The sequence below is a fragment of the Gobio gobio genome (genome assembly GCF_949357685.1).
Source record: "Gobio gobio genome assembly, chromosome: 11".
Lineage (NCBI taxonomy): Eukaryota > Metazoa > Chordata > Actinopteri > Cypriniformes > Gobionidae > Gobio > Gobio gobio.
The window spans coordinates 23,502,390-23,525,129 of NC_137104.1; the positions used below are offsets into that span (position 1 = coordinate 23,502,390).

The following is a 22,740-nucleotide window of genomic DNA, read 5'->3' on the forward strand; positions in this document are numbered from 1 at the left end:
GATTTACCCTTACTCTGCCTCTGGCTTATTCCTTGTGTTTGAACTTTATGACTGCCTATCTCTGTTGGCTTACCTGTGTGAATAAAGTCTTGCAAATGGATCCGAACGCTTCAGCCTCTTCGTCACAGTTTCAAAGTCAACACATGGCTTTTTTTTCTCGGGTAAAGCAAGGAAACGACACCTTACCTGGCATTTAGGTTAAAAAAATTTTAATAATGAAGAGCACGTTCGTTCCTGGAGGTGGAAAAACAAAGGTCTTTATGACCTGCTTTTAAAAGGGTTTAAAAACGAAAGAAAATACGAGAGTCGACTGTTTCTATTGTTTCTAATTTAAAATGTTTATAGGCTATAAGTTATATTTCAATGTTTTGCCACTTGTGTGAGCTAAAGTATAGGCTATATAAAGTTATATAGGCTATATAAATATAAAGTAATGAATTGAATAAAACGTTGTTTAAATGTAGCCTACTACGTTAAAACGTGACATCTATGAAAGTGTAAACAGAGAATTGCAATTCTGACAAGCCATGTTCAGTAACAACTTTTGGATTTGAAATGAAAATAATAATGAATAAATGCTATGTTTGTGGTATTCAACCGCGGATCAGTTGCGCGCTGCAAACGCAGCATATATGAAAGCATAACAGCGCGTGCTGCTCCTGCACCGCATACGCACCGCAACATGCACCGCATACGCACTGCAGACGGAGTATGTGTGAAACGGGCGTCAATCCTGTTCTGTACAAACAAAGTTTGGTAGTTCATTAGAGTAACAATTGCATTTTACAAAAATTCTGCATGAAAATCACAGGGCATGAGGTACAAGCTTTGACTCATGGCCAGATTTTGTTAGGGTTAGGGCTTTATAATGGGAGCGAATGATACCATTTTTTTAAAGCCCAAAAAAGTGCATCCATCCATCAAAAAAACGAATCCATACGGTTCCAAGGGGTTAATAAAGGCCTTCTGAAGCGAAGCGATGCATTTTTGTAAGAAAAACATTAGTGCTGTCAAATCGATTATTTGCAATTAATCGCATCCAAAATAAAAGTTTGTGTTTACATAATATGTGTGTGTACTGTGTATAATTATTATGTATATAATGTATAAATGCACACACATGCATGTATATATTTAAGATTTTTTTAAATATTTATATATAAAATGTTTATATTTATAAATAATATATTATATATATATATTATATATATATATATATATATATATATATATATATATATATATATATATATATATATATATATATATATATATATATATATATATATATACATACATACATACAGTATATACATGCAAATATTTCTTAAATATAAACATGTAAACATGAATTAGTGTTAATAATAACTATACACAGTATACTCTAAAAAATGCTGGGTTGTTTCATCCCAATATTGGGTCAAATATGGACAAACCCAATCGTTAGGTTAAAATTTGAATTAATACATTTAACCCAACAGTTGGATTAGTCCATTCTGACCCAATTTTGGGTTGAAACAACCCAGCATTTTTTACATGTACACACACATACAGTATATTATGTAAACACAGACTTTTATTTTGGATGTGATTCATTGCGATGAATCGATTTGACAGCACTAAAAAATATCCATATTTATAACTTTATAAACTGTAATCACTGGCTTCCAGTAAGGGCTGTACACAAGTCGGGTTTGGGTGGAAGAGTGAACTCTGACCCGACGCATGGCGTATTGACGAACATGGAAGCGTAGAGGATATAGCAAAACAAAACACCGGTCACAAATTATAAGTTTAAAGCGAGAATTTTTAATGAGGTGTCGGAGAATTCGATATAAGAGAACAGGAGCTTGAGTTTTTTGCCCAGCCCTATTTGTTTGAACCGTGTGAGGCGTCTATTCTCACCTAAGCTATATGTCTTACGCCGGAACTCAGCTCTCGTGAGAGCGCGGACAGACATTACCGTGATTACAGTTTATAAAGTTATAATAACTATGGATATTTTTCTTTAAAAAATGCATTGCTTCACTTCAGAAGGCCTTTGTTAACCCCCTGGAGCCATTTGGATTACACCTTTATGATGGATGGACTCCTGTTAGGAGTGAATAAGGTTTGGAAGAGCCAGGATATTTTTTAATATAACTCCAATTGTGTTTGGCTGAAAGAAGAAAATCAAACACACCTACGATGGCTTGGGATCATTTTCATTTTGGGGTGAACTAACCCATAAATTTGATTGCTTTATGATTTAAATGCGAACAACAAGCCCAAAAGTACTTTTAATAAATGGACATCAACACATCAAGAGAGTGCTCTGTGAAGCAGCCTTTTAAGATCAAACAAAACCTCTGTCGAAAATTGTAGAACATGAGGAGTCTTTAGCCGCTGGAATATTAATTTGGTCAAAAATAGCAAACACACAAGACACCAGAACTTTGCTGTGGTTACCACGGTGTCAATCATCACAAACAAGGAACGAGTCATGTTTTGTAATCTGTACAGACACAGAACAATAGGTGATTCACCTCTGTATTTAAATGCGGTTTCCACCCCAGAAACTTTACAGTGTGTACGTGGCCTAAGATATCCCACAATCCTGTGCAAGGTCGAGAAACACTCACCTGTGTGTTCCTCTTGCTGATTTGCTGGGTGATGTGCGCTCGTCCCGTGCTGGGGTCTACGCCCACCAACGGCACGACCGCCTCCCCAATGACATCATCCCGTGCAAAGCGATCAAAGCTGAGCACCAGGAAGTGCAGCGTAAGCTCGGGCAGCAAGCTGTACGGGATGCCGTAGAAGGTGAACGTCTCGTCGAACACGGGCTCCAGAGTCTTCCTCAGTACACGTGTCTTCACCCGGTGCTTCTTCTCGGGTAGAATGGTCATCTTCACGTAGGGGTCAGAACTGCCCGCCTGTTCGTCCACCGCAGGGAGCCCCTGTGCTCCTACGATAGTGACAACGAGGGCCTTCTTGGGGAAGTTGTAGTCAATGGCCAGACTGAGCGTTCCTAGAGAGGGCGAGTTGAGACTGTAGGGGGATGCCGTTTTACTGGGTGCTTCACTGCTGCTTCCTGAACTGCTCTCCATACAGCAGTAGTCCGCCCGGATGGGCAGCGCCCTCTCCAGTCTGGGAGGACCCACAGGGGGGACCAGGTGGTTCATCTGTAGGTGCGCGGTGCCACCTTCGGGATCTGCATCCACAAGGAGCACGTCACTGTTTCGGGATCCACGACTCCATTCTCTGAACAAGGAATTTGATCCTGAGCGCTGGCCCACCCGTACAATCTTCTTGCTGTTGCTGAGGGTCTCGGGGTAGATGCTGATGCCTTTGAGCATGTGGATGAACTTGTAGGGGGGGTCAACGGGTGGGTCGTAGGGGCCGCTGGTCAGCTTGTACGCACCTGACATTTGACGATATCGCCGTTGACAGCACGTCCACAGGAAAACGGCCACTGTTACGGAGACAACCAAGACCCCTGCACCCAGAAAACCTGCGAGCACTGGTGACACATCTGAAAGAGACAAAGACAATAAATTAGATCACCCAAGTGGAAAAGTACACTCTAGCATACTTTTAAAAGGGGTATTTATTACAGAAATAATATATTTAAGCATAATTATTTAGCCTCAGTTTGGATCCAAAAATAATAACATCATTACTGCTGCAGGACTGTAACTAAATCTAACTAAATACTGTGCATCATCTTCATAACTCATAATAGTTTAATTTGGATTGTGACCCACATTCACACAAAGTTGTGGGTGGTGTGTTGTTAGATGAGGTTTCTAGAGAAAAACATCTGGTCTGAAAGTGAATTAAACAGAACAACAAACTTGGCCACCGATGGCCTCAAATTGAGGTAAGAGACTGACCCAGTTAGATGTAGAAAAGAGAGTAACCGGGAAGAGAAACACAGAAAAACAGCAGCAGTGCTTCAGGTCAGTCCAGACAAATGCAAAAACATGAATAGGAGAACAGATTTATGGAGTATACTTGTTTGTGAGAGAGAAAAACCTCACTCAAATTAAAAAATGAGCTTTCTAGGTAGGCTATTGAAATGATCTGTGGTAATGAAAAACAATTTTCTGGGTATATTGCAGGATAATTCTTGCTCTTGGTTGCACCTTGGATTCTTTCCTGTTTAATTCATGACTGTTTGTTTCTTGCTTGTTTCACAGCCATTTGCTACCTAATGGGGCTGATGCTGAGCACAGCAGTTATATTTATGATCATGGATTCTTTATTACAGTCCATGAGAAGATCCAGCAGTAACATTCACCTGGAGCATTTACTGTAATTCACACAGACCTAATCTCAACACACAGACATCTCTTCTGTTTTATTAAAGGTGAAAAAACTGACACTGCCAGAATCTGGTCATTTATATAGCTGTCATATTTGGCTCATTAAAACAATTCCCCCGAAACTTTCAAATGTCAGAAACAGACCATAACAAGCTTAACCGGAGCTGGCAGGTGCTACTTTTGCCCCATGCCGCAGGGCATTCAATTAGGAAACATCAGACTGTGGGCTCCCTTTGCCCAAGCACCTTTAATAACTGACACGGTAACACGCCTTTGTCCTGGAGCTCTACACATGGCTTTAGGACAATTTTAGGGCCCATTTTACTTCAATAATATTTTTTTCATTGGGAACTGGTTAGTTCCACAAAAGTTGGTGTTTCACAATATCTCATTATGTGAGGGCATGGCCTGTGAATGCTAGCTCTGATTCCGACAGGTCAATCGTGGCATTCAGAGGTCAAATATTCCACTGCCGTCCATCATCTGGAGTTTCCGAGTTGGGGGCGTGTCTGTAAAAAATTGTGGGGCACAATGGATGCAGTGGAAAATCTTTTAAAATGATTATTTTTTTCATTTACAATATAAGACATCTACAGTAAGTTGCATGTACAATATACCATAGCATTGTACAATCGCAACAGACTATATAGTATTCTTAAATTGAAGCAAAAACACAACCAATGTGCTTTATTCATTATTTCGTAGATACAATTTTTTTAAATTTTATGTAGAAAAGATACATTGACATTTACGTTATAATTATGACTTCCAAACTCGTGAATATGAACATTACTGCTGCATTGTTACAGTGTCTCGTTAGAAGGTCAATTGTTTTGGACGTTGTTTCTTCTTTAAAGGCACAATATGTAATTTTCGCCGCCAGAGGGCGCTTATTCAAAACAAAGGTGTAGCTTGATGACACCTTGATTTTGCGGAATCAGGGAAGTTGCTGTCTTCACCTCTACAGCAGGTGGAAAAAAATCAGACAGGGCTCGGGCAGAAATCATATTCATGGATGAGCTAATGTATTAAAGATTTATTAACATTACTAATTGCTAATGAGAGACAAGCATGACACACGGCTCGAGAGCAGGAGCTTGTATTATGCAGTAGACGACTGCTTCCACTTCTTCCGGTCAATCGTATGTGGGGTGACACAGCGCTGTTTTATCATATTAGATACATTTGAGTGTGTTGAAAGTTATGTTATATAATGCTATGAGACACTTGTTGCACACTGCAGTTAGCTAGATCGATATTAGGGATGGTAAAATATGGTACTCGCTGTAAATCAGGAAAACAAGAAATATTTGCGTACACCAAACCGTTGATACAGACTCAAAATGATGTAGTATACATTCCAGGTCAGTATGTGGCGCTGTAATTCTGCTAGAAATACACTAAAAACAGAGAAGAGTTGTGGCTAGAAGGGGTACAGCAACGGTCAGAAGTGAGGCAAAATCTCACGATAAAATAACAATAAATTAATTTGCTACTTACCAGATTGTGTTTTATTAACGCCTACACCTACCCAAACCCTAATGCAAATACAGTAATTAAATGACGCAATAATGATGTGCGCATATCCAGTGCCCGTAGTTGTATCCCTTCTAGTCTTTACTGTGTGGGACGTGGAGTGATAACATCATTGTTTCACAAAATATACGGATTGGCTGTGCACACGAAAACGCAAGGGTGTCGCTTTAAGATTCATCCACTCTGGGACCCGGTTTAAAAAAATATCGGTTTCAGGCTCGCAAAACGGCGGATCTGTGTGGACGAAACGCTGATACGATAAAAAAAAATTTCGTATACAGCTAAACGTGTTTCCGTGTGGACGGGGCCTAACTGTGTTGAGCTATATAACAATGATTCGTTTTCTGTGAATATAATAAAACTGTTGCTCACCTGTCTAATAAAACACATAATATATTAAAGCATCTTTGGTGTTTACATGGTTTCTACAAAATAAAATCAAGGGAAACGCGAGTATGATGTCATTGATAGGCGATGCACGATTTTATTTAAAATTGCTTATTTCTCTGGATTTAAACATTGTTGGAAACATTTAGGATAATGTAAATACACAAGTCAACTAAATCTAAATATATAACATTGTTCTAGTGGTTTTTGGATATTTTAATCTAAAAATCTTACAGATTGTGCCTTTATAATTACAAGCTTTAAGATAATATACAGATTAAACTATAATATTTTTGTACACATATTTATTTATTTGTATTTATTACATAAACCATATTTTCGATGACCGATAGCCGATATGATAGCACACTATTTAATATAAAGATTGTAAATAACATGTATAACAATTTCTGCGATTAAAGGTGCAGTAAGACATTTCAGAGAAACACTTTTGAAAATTGAAACAATTTTGAAACATTGAAACAATTTTGTGAATGTTTGCTAGATGTCTGCTCTGTATTATTGTGTTTGTACATAGTCCTGGCTGTGTAAACAGGAGAAGAAGAAAAAACAAAGCGGATTAGACCGATCCATGGGGCACCAAAACACTCTTGTAGCCAATCAGCAATAGGGGGCATGTCCACTCATAATGGGGGAGGAGAGAGAGTGAGCAAGAGGGACATTTGAAGAAAGACTATAGAAAGAGAGATGATTAAGATGAGAAAATGATCAGAGGAATATCATGGGAAAAAGACGGCTTTTAATCAGGCAAGAGCTAGGATCTGCGTTAACAGCACTGGAGAGACGTTAGAGAGAGCGGGAAGGCCTGAAAACAGATGCCAAGGCTGCTTTGTTTCTGCTTGATACATGAGTAATTGGTTTTCGCTATACTATACAGAACCAAGATATACTGTTGTATGCTGTTGTTGAATCACAGCTGATTCCTCCATACTTGCGACAGCTGTCTGATGCAACAGCTGTTAGTTGTTGCCAGGGTTGCATAACAATACCAGCCCAATTGCTATTCAAAACCCGCCCAATCGCGTTCAGGGGGAATTCCCTGGTAAAAATCACGATTTGGGGAGTAAAAAATCATGTCCCAAGTTGGGAGGGGGGTAGTCTGAGTATGTGGTCGCTTCAAACCCGATGACTACAACACTGGTCGTTGCCTGTTTCATTGCATGACCGTTATTTAGGGGCGGAGCAATGGAGTGAGGGTGTGTTTCTGTTGGCTAAGTGGTGAGTTTGCCAGAAATAGCTTTCTGCACCTTTAAATTCATATTCATTTTACATAATATTTACTAAAAAAATTAGAAATATATTATTTGCAGGTGAATCAATTAAAAAAAAATTAAACTTGAATCTTTAATATAGACACACTCAAAGATATATATAATAGATGGATTCGTAGAAGTGTGTGGCATTAAATGTTTATTAGATATTGAAAGGCTTGTTCATATGATAGAAATGTGAATTTGCTGAACGCTGCCAAAATAAAAGTCGACCACTATTAACTACTATTAAATTATTGCATGAACTATTGATAAAATATAGAAACGTACAACATTAGAACAATGCCAAAATACTTATTTGGCCACTGGTTAACCAATTAGCTTGCATGACGTCTGCAGAAAATGTGTTGTTTCAGAGAAATATTACCTATCGTTTTAGAGATGGAACATTTCATGTTAACTTATGGAAACTAACTTGTTCGTTTTGTGTGTAGCACAGTGAGTTTAAAGGGTGCTTTCTTTGATAGATTCGCTGCCACAGGCTCTTTGCCATTCCCTCTGCTTTTTCTGTCTTTGTCTCACTCTCTTTCCTTTCTCCATTTACTTACTTGACACTCTTCCCTATTCTTTTTTTGTTATATTCATTTCACAGCCTTCCACCCCTCTTTCTTTGCCCCTCTCTCCTCCCTTCCACTTCTCTCATCTTTTCTTTCCTCTTGCCAAACTGCAAAGGCCTGGGTGGTGAAGTGTTCAGGTCGCCGTGGCAACAACAGGTCCCTTTCTTTCGTCATGCCAGTCAGAGCTGATTGGAATTCTGAGTTGGGCCCGGGTTCAGTGAGCTGATGAGAACAGGATGTGCTCTCCTACCCCACACAACAGCCTTCTTAAGGAAATGCCAGCCAATGGGAGCACAGAAACAAACCACATGCCCAAGCAACAAAATACAACAATAATGTCTGGGGAGACAAGCCAGCTGCTGAAAATGGCCTTTTATTCAATTGTATAATTGTACATTTTAAAGTTCTTTATTACCATCAATTGGTCTGGCTATCACCAGACCAAGCTCAATTTAAGATTGAACATTGGTCTGGGGAGTCTGCTATGTATTTTCTACTGCACAAGAGGCGTGATAAAGGAGCATAATTCTGTATGCAATACAGACTCTGTATGCAATTGGATAGTCCTTCAACCAATCAGACCACGTGAGGCATGATCAACGGGCAACAACCCGTCGCTTCGCTATCCGTCATCGTGTTAAACCCGCCAATAGCGGGCCAGGTGGATAAGCCAATCTATGATTGGTTCCCGCAAAAGTGTAACAGAAGCAGTAGAAATTAATGTACAGGTTTCCAGACTGAGTTACAGGGCGAAATCAAATCGCCGGCAGATCAGGCTGGGTTTACCCAGTCTGGCCATCAATGGTTCAATGAGGAACATCTAAAAAAAAAAAGTTATTTATACTGAAAAACGTTCTTTGGATTATTAAAATGCTCTTCACACTAAGAAAAAAACGGTTCTTTGGAAAACTCTTCACTGAAAGGTTCTTTAGGGACCCACAATGGTTCTTCTGTGGCATTGCTTTGAAAACCCTTTTGGAACCTTTATTTTTTAGGATGTTTGTCACAAAATAGCACAGTCAAATGTGTCGTTTGTTAAAATAATGATAAAATAATCTACAAACTTACAAAAAGTGGTAATTACCAATCTTGTTTTGGAAGTTGTGCATGACAAAACAAAAGGGCTGTAGTCTGTTAGACTCTAAATTTTGCAGGCTAAAAAGGTCAATTGTCTTTCGCCAAAGGTGTAGCGATGTATGAAGCATAGCTCACACAAAGGTCACTTTCAAATCAATCTGTTTTCTGTTGGTCTACATTCACGTGGTGATTCCTATTGACATTTCACTGAACAGCTGTAAATGTGACCGAACCTTAAGGCTGTGTGTCCACCAAAGTGTTTTAGTCAGCTGAAAATGGCAACGCACTCCTGAAACCGCCTTGCTCTGTGCAGGGCAGCGTTTTCTTTCATTTGAGACACTATTGTGCTTGTTATTGTAGTATGTTGCCGTTGTCCCAGCTGGATGTAACGGTTGGACGCTGTGGTATTTGTCCCGCCCCTCCTCCACTGTGATTGGACGGATGGTTAAAGAGTGACAGTGATGATCGCTGCGTTTTACCCAAACTTGAGCATTCTTCAACTCTGAGCGACCAAAAAAAATGTCAGCGCTCAGCGTGAAATAGATGCTCAGCGCATTGTCACGTTGCTGCCGTTTTAAAAAATGTGGTACAATTGGAACAATACACTAGGCTGGGGGGAAATGTTTTTACAAAATTAACACCTCAATTGTACACAAATTACCTCAATTGTACTTGTCTAAATTTCTGCTGAATATCTTACTTTTCACCATAACTAAGACTTTTGTCTGTGTTTATCATAATAAAAATTTATTATGTCTCACTTGTCTCAAATATAAACTATAGCAAGCATGTACAAACACACACACACACACACACACACACACTCCTTCACCCACAGAGCATTGACCACATTTCTGACAGGATTACCGACAGCATAGTTTGTTGCTTTAATGTAAAACATCACTAATGCTCTGCTGGCCTCAATCTGAGAGGAAGATGGTGTGCTGCATTACCAAAGAACTCGCCTATTACTGCAGTTCACGACCACTCAAAAGTGACTCATCCAAGACTCTACAGGTTTCCTGAAAATGAGGGATGAATACCTAAGACCTCTATTAAAATAATGTGACAAAAGATTTAATCTAGGTTAGTTAATGAATGATGGCTGTTCATGGAAAACTGCCATCATGGTTGCCAAGAGAGTGCTAAGCAGTGTTTATAGAGTGCAAGAGTTGGGTTCTGGAAGTAAAAATATTAATTTTCTCCACTAGGAAAATGATTTTGAATGATAAATTATAAACCTTTAAAGACAGACCTAAAGTGACCTACAAGGTTGTTAACCCATGGTATTTACTTCTGCTGAATCCTTATTTCAGTTTATTTTTTAAACATATTCCTGCTGTACAGAAAAATACACCAATCAGAGAGTATTTAGCTCCGCCCACTCCCTTGAAGCACTGCAAATGATGTAATCAAGTCGATCTCCCTATACGCTCTCAAAAATACTGAAATGTTTGTATAGATATGCCTATTGTGTTTATACATATAATCAATATTTGTAAATGAGTAGTTTTATATTTCTCAATCGTTTTTTTTTTTTAATATTTGGTTATGTTTGCAATGCTTCATGGGATAGTAGTTCTTTCCCTCACTTAAACCTTTAAGAACAAAGTCTTGTACCTTTGTCTTTTTGTCCGGTTTACAAAAACTTTTTTACTTCAAATAAGTTTGTAGTGTTGTGATTCACCTCAAATCTGATTGGCTTGGTTCATGGCTTATAACTCTTTATAAAACTATTTTATGACTATTTTAAAATCCCTATAGGAAAAAAATTATTAAAAGATACTTCCGGAACCAGCGCCACCGAAAAAGGAGGCAGGCCAGGTCAAAACAGCCCACCTGTGCCTTGTGAAAAAGAAGTAGGGGAGTGCGGGGCACAACGTAACGCAGGGTTAATTGTAACGTGCATGTTTTAACCCTTTCCACACATGCCAGAATTACGCAACTTAGTGTATTTACTAGTTGCCATATCAACATTATTTAGAGAAAAAATTGCGCCAAAATAAAACAATCTCTGGAAGATATTATTATTATTATGTTTTGAACTTCGCTGTATAGCTGAATTTAGCAATGTGTTTGTAGTCAAACTCAAAAATGCTTATATTTTTAATGATTAAAAAATGCCATTATTTTATTTTAAAAAGTTAATAATTGTATTTTGTTGACAAAATATTTTAGTTTGTCTTGTATATTTTTTTGATTATATCAGATGACATTTTAAGCTGTTATTTGGTCATGTTACATTGTGCCCCACCACATGTTACAAATTTACCCCACCTATGGGGCATGTTGTCACATTTCACTTCCATTCTTTCTGGGTAAATCAAGAAAAAAGTATACACTGTATTAATGAAACAAAACTACATAATTGTACTAGACATGTGTGTAATTAATGTTGGGAACAATAAATACTCTGAACCCCAAGTGGATTTACACAAACGGAGAAAGTCAAAAAGCGTTAGGTTGTGCCCCGCTCTCCCCTACACGTTAGCACACTTTTAAAAGAATATGAATTATTATAGAAATAATAATATACTTTCAAATAATATACTTAAGTACTAACTGAATGTAATGATTTCTGATACTTAATTGCATGTTAATTGCAATGAAATTAAATGTATTATAGTTTGTGCTTTAGTATGTTAGTTAACACATCAAATTAAGTGTACTTCTTTAAATCAAGACAAAAGATTATTAAACATAATATTTCAATTGTATTTTAAAAACTTAATTACTTGATATTATTACACAGTGAATTTAAGTACTTAAATGTGTTAAGAAACATGAAAGTATACTCTCTTACATTTAAGTGGTGTTTTATTTTATTAATATTATAGGCTATTATCTACAAGTTCAGTTTAAAAAAAAAACATATTAAAGTGCACATTAAATACAATTAAGTGCACTTCGTTCTTCTTTTCCACAAGTGTATAACTCGGGCCCTGCTTCAGTCTCAAATGGGATTTTTTTCATCCGTTTTATCATCCCCTAGGCAAAAATCGCTTAGGTAAATAATAACACAAAATAGCATTACAGCTCTCCTCAATAAGTAACATGATTTGAGGGTTAAATAATCCCTAAAGAATAAGCAATAGTAATGCTTGTCTTAATGAAAGTTTATTTCAGGTACCATGAACCCCAGAAAAAAAAACTCTCTTAGATGGGTGTAGAGTAAAACGAACAAGGAGACATAAGATGCTTGAAATTCCTGACTAAAACTAGCATCTTTAAAACCAAACTGTATCTGTTAATTTTCTGTAATATGACCCTGCTGGCTTAATATTTCCTGACATTTTACCTAAATTATTCTTGATTTCTCTTTCCCTCTTTTTTGTCTTTTTTCCACCAACCAACCCCCAGCCTCTGTCGACCCCGCCCTTTTTCTGTCCACACAAAGGCTGTACCCCTCGCTGCTTCAACTGGACACTACCACCCCCAGAGGGACTCCGAGTCCAATGATGTCACTTTTGGCTGCATGTTTAAAAGCCAGCTGCTTCTGTTGCTTAGAAACGACCCCTCCGAGAGAAGAAGCACAAGGAAATAATCATTTTGCCAGCTGATACACTCAGCTCTCACTCTGGTAATTGCTTCATAAATGATAAATTAGTGTCACAATTCAAGCTGAAATCTGACATACTAGGTAATAAGTATCTAAATGACCTCTGAAATAACTATTAGCAGTGGTTGCTCAAGCTAATACTATTACAGTTGTTCAAATTTTAGTTAAGGATTGAACAAAAACCGAACCATTAAGTATTACACCACACCATTTCTGCTACAGACACGAATGAGATTTATGGAGTTTACTTAGAAGTGTGCTGTTACTTTCAGTAATAGTATCAAACTTATATTATTAATTTATATTAAAACGAGTGCAAAAATCCCATAGACTTACTTTAAAGGAGAGACTCAAGCCATAATCCCATGTGAAAAAAAGAAGCTTAATTGTATTGAATGGCTTTTGTAGTGTAGCCTACTTTCATTCTTAAAAGTATATTGTATAACTGCACTTGTAGATAATATAATTTCAATTAAATATAAGGCCACTTAAGTGTACTTAAAGAGAGCACACTTTCGTTACTGTTTCTTAACACATTTTGGGCCCTATCATAGCAATGCGACACCAGGCGCGACGCAAATGTTTTTTGCTAGTTTCAGCCTGGCGCAGTTATCATTTTACATTATTATTTATTTTACAAACACACAATTTAGCACACAAACATTTTTAAATATTAAAAATAAAAGGATTCCGCTCTGGAGAAGCGTTCAGTCTTTCCGCTCGCAAATTCCGCCATGTAAATAGCGAATCCGCCATGGCGCAACTGGCTTTTAAAGGGAATGGGAGATGAGGCTCTGATTGGTTTATTGCACATTACTTCCAGAACACACCCATGACTCATTAAGATACTAGGTACAACCCTCTTGAGCCATGCGCCTGGCGCGCCAACTGTTCTTTCCCTCATTAAACTATAGTTGCTATAGCAAAAGTGGATTCGGACAGTGCACCAGCGCCATGTGCTTCAGACCATGAGCTCAGATCGTTAAAATAGGGCCCTTAAAGTCCCCGTAGTCAATAATGTATCCCTTAAAATTCATCTTTGATCACCAAAATTACATTTAAAAAAAAAAATCCTGGGAAAAAAAAATTCTTCATGCCTTAAAATAGCTTGAATGTAACTCTACGCCCTTGCTTAATGTAGTATACGCGGAACCATGAATATGCAAATTAGCCCCGCATCCACTCACTCACACGATCAACTATACTGTAGTAAACGCTGCACAATGGTATCGCTCTTTATAACGTCGGACACATAACGGTAATTAATATGATTAGCCTTTTGCTTGACTACGTTATCAAACAGCTAATAATGTGTTGCTAATGATACACAAACCATGTTTCCGTTTGCCGTCTCAGAGTCAGACAGCAGCCTTCTAAAAATCTGCATCCTTAGAAATGCTTTGAACAATATACGTCATATACATAATTCACCCGCTTATTGCTAAATGTACCCGATTTTTCATATCAACAGAAAAATCATACCGGGATAACCCGGCTTCTCTTGACACTCCCCTGCTTCAGAGCATAGTTAATGATATGCTAAAGCCCGCCCACACATTGCTGTGATTGGTTATAAGCTAGTTTGTGACGTCAGAACCACCAGCAAACCTTTGGTTCAATGCAGTTTCTAGGATAAAATAATCAGCAATAGTGTTGACTTATGAAATTGCACATGGTTTGTATTAAATCAAATTAAAGGGGTCATGAACTGCGTTTTTTTTTTTTTTATTGTTTTATGATGTTTCCTGGGGTGCACTTATGTTAGAATGCTTTTTACATCAAAAATTGTTATAATTTATAAATAAAAGGCATTTTTCCTACCCTGATTTTAGCCTTCTGCCCTGAACGCTCCGTTTTAAGGGGTGTGTCTGCTGGGAGAGCTCAGTGTAAACACCCACTGCTGTGATTTGCTAACGTCTTTGCATTTTAAATAGTATTACTCCCTCTTTTAGCTCGTTTTTACAATTACAGCTCTCATGGTTAACTAATCGTGAAAAGTGTTGCATTACATTTAGATCTATGGCATTATATTGTTGCAGTACATACATGTTGCATTACTTTTGAACCCAGTCTGCACAATATTTTGTAATCCTCAACCGCATGTTTATTGCTTTGTAGCTCGAAGGTTTAACACTAGGCCTATGTTACATGCACGAATCGGTGGGCGGGGCTAATCAAGCAGTGATGAAGTAGGCGTTGATATTCTTCTGTTGAGGCGGTGCTTGCCTCCCTTTGACGTCATAGATGACGTTTGCTGGGCCTGGTGTCTATAAAAGCTTTTCTTTGACTAAAAAGGAAGTTTTCAGCTCTGAAACTTACAGGATATTCTTATATTACCATGACCTTTTATATATCAAAAGCTCAAGGGAAAGGTGATTTCTCAATTCATCACCCCTTTAAAAACACCACATATCGGTATATAAACAACATTAAAGCAGCACTAGGTTACTTTTCAACCTTTATAATATATTTTCAAACCTCTTGTGATGATACATCGACTTACAATAGGTTGAATGACACGTCTGCCATAGCCTGACGGGGTCTGTATTGTTTTTAATCGTACTTTTAAACTTTGAGAAAAAAAAGAACTACAAAATTCGACTGCTTTACGGCATATACGTCACTTCCACCACCACCCCCACTTCCTTAAATTCGGACGTGCGAGAAAAACTATCATTTGTTTGCCGAATGTTATAGTCATGGCCGAAGCAGCAAAGAAAAATAAGAAAGCAAAGGTTTTGTTGGAGGAAAGCAAAAAGAGGAAACGAGAAAGTGATCGGATTAAAGGCAGGACGAGAATCAACATTGGGCCAGCGTTTGCTCGTTGGCGTGAGCTGAAGTAGGAGGGGCCACATTCTTGCAAGTAAATACGTAAGACGTACAAAATCATATTTTAGGATACCTAACATGTCTGTGATATTGGTTTATTTGTCTTTCCTCAAGCTATAATGCAAATCGATTTTTCAAATTTGCAGATTCATCTAGGGTAGCTTGATATTATAATATTGACGATATATGGGTATTACCTACCACTCAAACATTGAATTGAAGTATCATATAGATTCTGTAAAACGGGAACCAATAGACTAGGCTACTATAATGACGCTGGCTTGTAAACGTGAGCATCGCCATCATTTGGCGTTTGAAAAAAATAAAACCCATGAAATTATATTCATATGACATGCTGAAACATTTGCCACTGTACCTGGGATGAAGACATTTCTCACGCGACGCAAGCAGAACACCTGCACGTGAACTCCTCCTGCAGTGTTCAGGGCTATCATAGTTGTCAACAAATGCACGTGCGATGCATCCACTGATGTAGAATGACAGTTTACGACAGTAGTAGAGGATAATACTGTTTCTCAACTGTAGGGGGACCCCGAGAGCAAAAACTACCTAGTGCTACTTTAAAAACTTCATTTTCACCACAGGGGGTGGTGCACTTTGTAATAATGTCACATTTATAGTTTTACTGTTAAGTACATTTGAAATCATTTTGTTGTAATAATCTTTTGTCATGCTTTAATTAAGTACATTTATTTCGATGTGTTGATTGATATACTAAAGTAGTTGGTGATGTCACCTTGTAAAGAAACACTACGCACCTATAGACTGAACACATAATACTCATGTGCATGACATCACCGTTTTCACAAATTCACATTTTTGTAGTTTACACAGAGACGTGTTTGTTTTCAAAAAAAAATTATTTGAAACCAGTTTTTAAGTTTGCCCTAAAATGGCTTTGTCATGTAAATGAACAGCGAGAACGCATTAAAAGTTTCTTGTTTTTAGTTGAAAATGGTGTCGTGTCCACGGCCATTTAAACATATTATTTCCTCTTTTTAAAAGTATGCAAACGTTTACTTCTTTTTCACAAGGTTCTACAAGCCACAATATCTGGTCTATGGGTGGTCGAAGACCGGACTTGACCTCAAACACCCTATCAACCACTTAGTAACACACAAAAATAACTCCAAACATAACAACGCCCTAGCAACCACCCAGAACACCCTAGCAACTACTTAGCAACATGATAAAATAACTCACAAAACATTAGCAACCGCATAACATAGTGATGGCAACTTAAAGTCAAACATCACTTTTTCAATAAAATGTATTAAATTAAAAATTTTAAATCTAACATTTATTGGTAACACTTTACAATAAGGTTCATTAGTTAACTACATTAGTTAACATGAACTAATAATGAACTGCACTTCTAAAGCATTTATTTATCTTTGTTAATGTTAATTTCAACATTTACTAATACATTATTAAAATCTTGCTAACATTAGTTAATGCACTGTGAACTAACATGAACAAACCATGAACAGCTGTATTTTTATGAACTAATGTTAACAAAGATGAGCAAATACAGTAACAAATGTATTGCTCATGGTTAGTTCTTGTTAGTTAATACATTAACTAATGTTAACAAATGAAACCTTATTGTAAAATGTTACCCATTTATTTTAATGCTCTAGAATGTACGGCACTTATCTCAACAGATATTAATGCACGTCAGCACGGCTCATTTTTCAAAAAACCAATACATTATCTGCACCAAACACACGACTCTGATTATGACACACTCCACAATGCGCTTCAGTTGCACAAGTACACACAACTGTGTGTGCTGAATACGAGTGTGTATGCGTGTGGGCCCACATGATTAATAAGCTGGACAAAATTGCCCACAAATGAGAAATGATCCCATTGTCTGTAGTCACCACTGAGATGTACACAGCAGGGTGGGGTTTGTGATGAGTAGAAATTAAGAGAAAGCGGGATAGGAAAATGATGAGGTTAAGAAAAGAGGATGTGCTGGTCACGGAGCGGACAGGTGTGAATAATGATGCTTAGCACTGCCAGATTCTCAGTTTTCACCCTTTCTTTTGTTTTCGCATATACGTCACCCACAGTTTTGCTCCCTGTTCAACAGGATCACAAAGAGGTTTAGTAGGCTGCCATGTCAAGACGGTTCCCTGTCTATATCTGCTGTCAGTGGTAATATGTCAGTACCAGCAGGGTGAAAATGAGTATGTGTTGTAGAGACACTGTGTGCTGGATTTCAGCAGGGACAGAGAATACTTGTCACTTTGACACCAGTCACACGCATAAATCAATCCATTGTTCAATCACTGCAGCTTTACACACCCTCTACACACACACACACAAGAGAGAGAAAGAGAGAACAAGACATGTACACTTTGTAGATATGTGTGATTTGCTAAGGTCAAATATAGTCAAGGCTGAACATCACTTCAAAGCCTCTTCCTCTTCAAAAACAACTCTTGAATTGAATTATTAATAATTTTTCCTTTGCAGTAAAAAGAGATGGAACATGATCCAGTTTAATTGCTATATAAAAGTCCAAGTATAACGTGACGTCACTCCATCTACTTCCAAAATCTTCGTAAAACAAGCAAAAGAGAGATGCTATTGACGTTTGAGACTTGACCTGCACCTTCCCTCCTGAAAGCCTTTTCTTGATCCTATTTTGCCAATGAAAATGATGCCGAGGTCATTCGACTCTCTGCCTAATCAATGAATGAAGGCAATGTTATTATCTGAGAGGACTTAACATTTGATTAATATTGAATAAGCCTTAATCTGACAGAATTCAGTTTCTTGTTTCACCATTTTCAATCATTTGCACCCTGTTAACCAGGTGTGATTTGTCTTTTCACACTGACAGCAACACTGCTATATGAAGCAACAAAATCAGATATGGGATTTTGGACCAATGATATTCAAATGTAGGCGGAGCTACCCAGTTTAAATAGAAAGCAAGCTACCTCTAAATATATCTGGTACTACTTTGTGGCATCAATATCTGTTATCGCTTGTCGATTAATCATGTTGGAGACAGCAATATACAAACTTGTTTGATGTCATATATCAGAAATCTCTATAAAGCTACCAGTTCTTGTGAAAAGTGAACTTAAACATAGTTTTAAAAAGAGCACTTATTACAGAATTAATATACTTTTAAAGTATTAAGTTTGAACTGAATGTAGCCTAATGTTTTTAAAACTAAATTGCATAATTGTATTTAAAATATTTGTACACATTTGTAATGATAAAGTTGCAATTTAATACATTTCAATTATATTAACTTTAATATAATATCGAATTAGAGTTAAAATGATAATTAAGGACTTTACATGTGCTTAAAGTATGTTAGTCAACGCATCAAAATAAGTGTACTTCTTAGCTTTAAAGTAAAGCCCTTAATTTGACATTATTACAAAAAACACTTTTTTTTTAAAAAGTGTACTTACATGTCTTAGAAAATATAGCCATGAAAGTGAACTCTCTTTATGTACACTTAAGTGGCATTTTATTTCATGGATATATCTGCAAGTATACTTTTAAGATTGTACATTACCAGTTTACATTCAATGCAATTGAGTATGTTTTTGTTATGTGTTTTAGTTGCTTTATTTCTATTTCTGTGGCGTTGTGTTAGATAGCCCCACCCACAGTCTACTCTCAAAAACCGTGCACACACATCCAGCATGTCCTGGTTTTCTATTGTTCTGTCACATTATATCGAATTTTAAAACTTGTAATACTGAAGGAGTAAAGGGTTTTATTTCCTTCATGGCTTCAGAAATCCTAAATCTCTGTTTATCTGCTTGGACTAGTGCTGGTTATTTTCTTCTCGAGCACACATCTTGCTGCTGATTCTGTCTCCAGGCAACTCCCACGCGGTGGGTTGTGATCCAAGATGCCTCAGACGTGTTCCTAAAATACTTGACCCAAACTACATCACTCGCATTCTCCAGGAAACGCGTCAAAACTGTCCACCTCCCCCCGGCGTGTGATATAATCCCCCAGAAAACAGCTCATATATATGACGGTCAATGATTTTAAAACCATTGAACAACATAAAATGTAATTTTGAAATCAGATATAAGATTAATGGGATCATGGTTTATTTTTCACTAAATATTCTGAGCAGTATTTTCTGGGTGGTATGTTCAAATTATATACTTTTTAAAAAAATATAATATTATATTGTATAGTGAGTTGGGCTACCAGGGCAAATAACAGCAGCTGCTTATAAAATAGACAGATATTTTTAATATAAATTTTTGCTATTCAACAATGATGGGGTTTTTTGATGGTAAAGAATTATATTATACCTATTCAATCCTGATAAAATCATATATGCTCTGTGTACATTAGCCTATATAATTTGGTACTTATATACATATACAAAGTTAGACCTTTAATTAGTCATAATATATGAAAACATTATACATTAGTAACAGGAATAGGAAAGTAGCCTAATGTATAGGCTAACTGTAATTTGACTGTGGTTACCAATCTTTCTGAAAACATGTAGGCCTAATCGCAGTAATACAGATTGCATTATATGCCATTATAAAGATAGCTATAATACATGATGTATTGAAGTTTCGAGTAAATTGTAACTCAATTAGGAATAAAGCAGCAAGGCACGAACTGATCCAGCTGACGCCTCGCCTCGTGAAGAGACATGACGTAATTCACGCAGTGTCATCAGGGATGCGAGTTTAGTTGATCTAAACACGCCTTTACTCAAGTAATTAGTCGTACATTTATTGCTACTTTGAGACTTTTCAAATGAAATGACCCAACACATGACGCAGCATGTGTGTGAACATAAACACACTTCATGCGTCTCAGGTGAATCATGTAGCCTAGGCTTCATGTGCTATTTCCGGTGCTGCACTTTACACTTGATGGGTGAAAATTAAGATTTTCAGGATCTATTTTATTATCAGTTATTACCAAAATAACTTGCCCTATCTCACTATAATACAATATAATATAATGTGGTAAAGCAGATTTACTGTAGGCTAAATAAACATACTGCCCAGAAAACGTTGCTCAGAATATGTATTAAACAAAATAAAACTTACGGTATATCTAAAATCTGAAACAGAAATAAATTAAACACCCAATAGTACTTATGTCGAATAATTTAGCTTCGTTACACCATCGCAGTTCTATATACAGATTCAGTAAAAGCCTATCATTACGTAAATATAGATAGATCCATTCACTTACCATAGGATGGTTTTAAATTAGTAATCTCGGCCATTTTGAAGTCCATTGGCTTGGCTGTGATCAGAAAACAAAAAATAAAAAGCAAAGGGAATTAATTTCTATTTTATTTCCATGAATTTCTTCAGGCCGATCCTCCAGCTGAATGGGTGGCCGAGCTGTAGGATGTTTTCTTCTGTGCCTGCGCGCTCCTCAAAGATGCGCTCGGTGACGCGCCCGCGCTCCCGCCTCCTCCTCCTCCGCTCCAGATGCGAGTGTGATGGAGAGGCTGCTCACTGGCAGCAGAGCCAATGGGTGGAGCGTGACGTCCAGCTCCACCTCTTCGAATGTAATCTGGGCGTAATGAGTGGCGCTACAAGGCCCAACCACACCCTAACCCTACACATAACCCATATTCCTCCACTCCACCCATCAACTAGTCCACCCTTGGGGTGGGTCAAGCTCCACCCGTGATGTCGAGAGAGGGGGAGCTGGACACCATTTGGCTCTGAAGTGAGCACCTCTTGACTTGGAGAGATGCAGCACCGACTGAACTTGTATATACAAGCCCTTCAGCGTCCCCTACAGTACACAGTGGGGAAACAAACAGACAACACCATGAAACTGCCTAACTAGGGGTGTAACGATACCCTCATGTCACGATTCGATACATATCACACAATACTGTGATATTATAGTAACATACCAAGACATAAGGTAAAAGGTTAACAACAATGTACTGTTGATAAAAACGCTAAATTTAGTATTACATTGGGGATGAAAATAGCTTTGGACAATGGTGACAACAGAATAAAAATATTCATGATTCCGAAGCTGAAAATACAGAATTATTTTAGACGAATTGCACTGTCACTGACTAGATATATTTAAAATAATGTAGGCCATTTTTTACTGGTAACATAAGACATTTTGCATTATCAAGACCAAAAATATTCCCCCATTGCATTGTTTAACTTTATATGCAACATATATATATATATATATATATAGTAGTTTAATGTAGTACTGATGCTACAACTTTTTATTTTGGGTGAACTATACACAATACATACTGTCCACAATACATTTTTGTATTGCGATATATGTGCCACAATATATTATTAAACCCCTATACATTACAGTTAGATTTAATTATATAATATTTGTGTTATTAGATTAATAACTAAAAGGATATTCTAATTATTTTATTGTATAAAATAAAATATGAATTTGACATTGATTTGAATATAATTTTTTTTCCCAATTAATGCATTTTCAGCTGTTTGTAATTACTGGATAAGTATTTTAAAACTCATTTTATGGAGACTGCATTTGCATGGAATTAAATGACTCAATATTATATTAATACAAGGCCCGTAAAGCACCATTTTAAAATCTTCTGATACTTCCACACTTTATAACCCTGTATTTAAGATGATATAACTGCAGACTTCGTATAGGCATAAAAGAAATACAACTCAAAACATATCTGTATCAAAATGATTTTTTTTTACTTTGGTGTACAGTCAACATACAGGAGCAGAATGTCCTTTAACAATAGAATAATTATAATAACAACAAGAATTGAAATGACAATATCAATAAAATAGTCAATTCAAATATATTCACACTGGATAACATACTGATAAATACTTGTAAGAAATAGGTTTCATATATGGAATGCTGTTGATTTGACTTCCAGTTGGGTGATTGTCATGTTACTGACATACATGTTGGCTTTCATCATGTAGTAACCTTACACAACACAGTATGCCCATCAGTGAAAACACACAAATTCTAGAAGTTAAAGTGTTACAAGGGGCTAGGCCACATATTTTGGAGGAAAAAAAAGCCATCATTTGGACTTTGGACACAAATATTTTCTAAACCTTTGATACAGTGAAAGAAAATCTAAATTACAGTGCAGAACACAGTAGCTAATGAAAGAGAAGTAAAGTGAAGTTACTCTTCATTGACAATAGCAA

The 22,740-nt window shown here is 37.1% G+C and overlaps 1 protein-coding gene across 1 annotated transcript in view; it reads right to left on the reverse strand.

The window, feature by feature from the left end:
- Nucleotides 1-21,032, reverse strand: part of syt11a (synaptotagmin XIa) — a 33,642-nt gene extending 12,610 nt beyond the window's left edge. Inside the window, exons 1-2 of the mRNA XM_079829504.1 lie at nt 20,780-21,032; nt 2,622-3,511 (exon numbers count right to left, since the gene is read on the reverse strand). Of these exons, the coding sequence (XP_079685630.1) occupies nt 2,622-3,511; nt 20,780-20,825 (936 nt within the window). The 5' untranslated portion in view covers nt 20,826-21,032. The remainder of the gene's footprint in view (nt 1-2,621; nt 3,512-20,779) is intronic.
- Nucleotides 21,033-22,740: the final 1,708 nt, after the last annotated feature.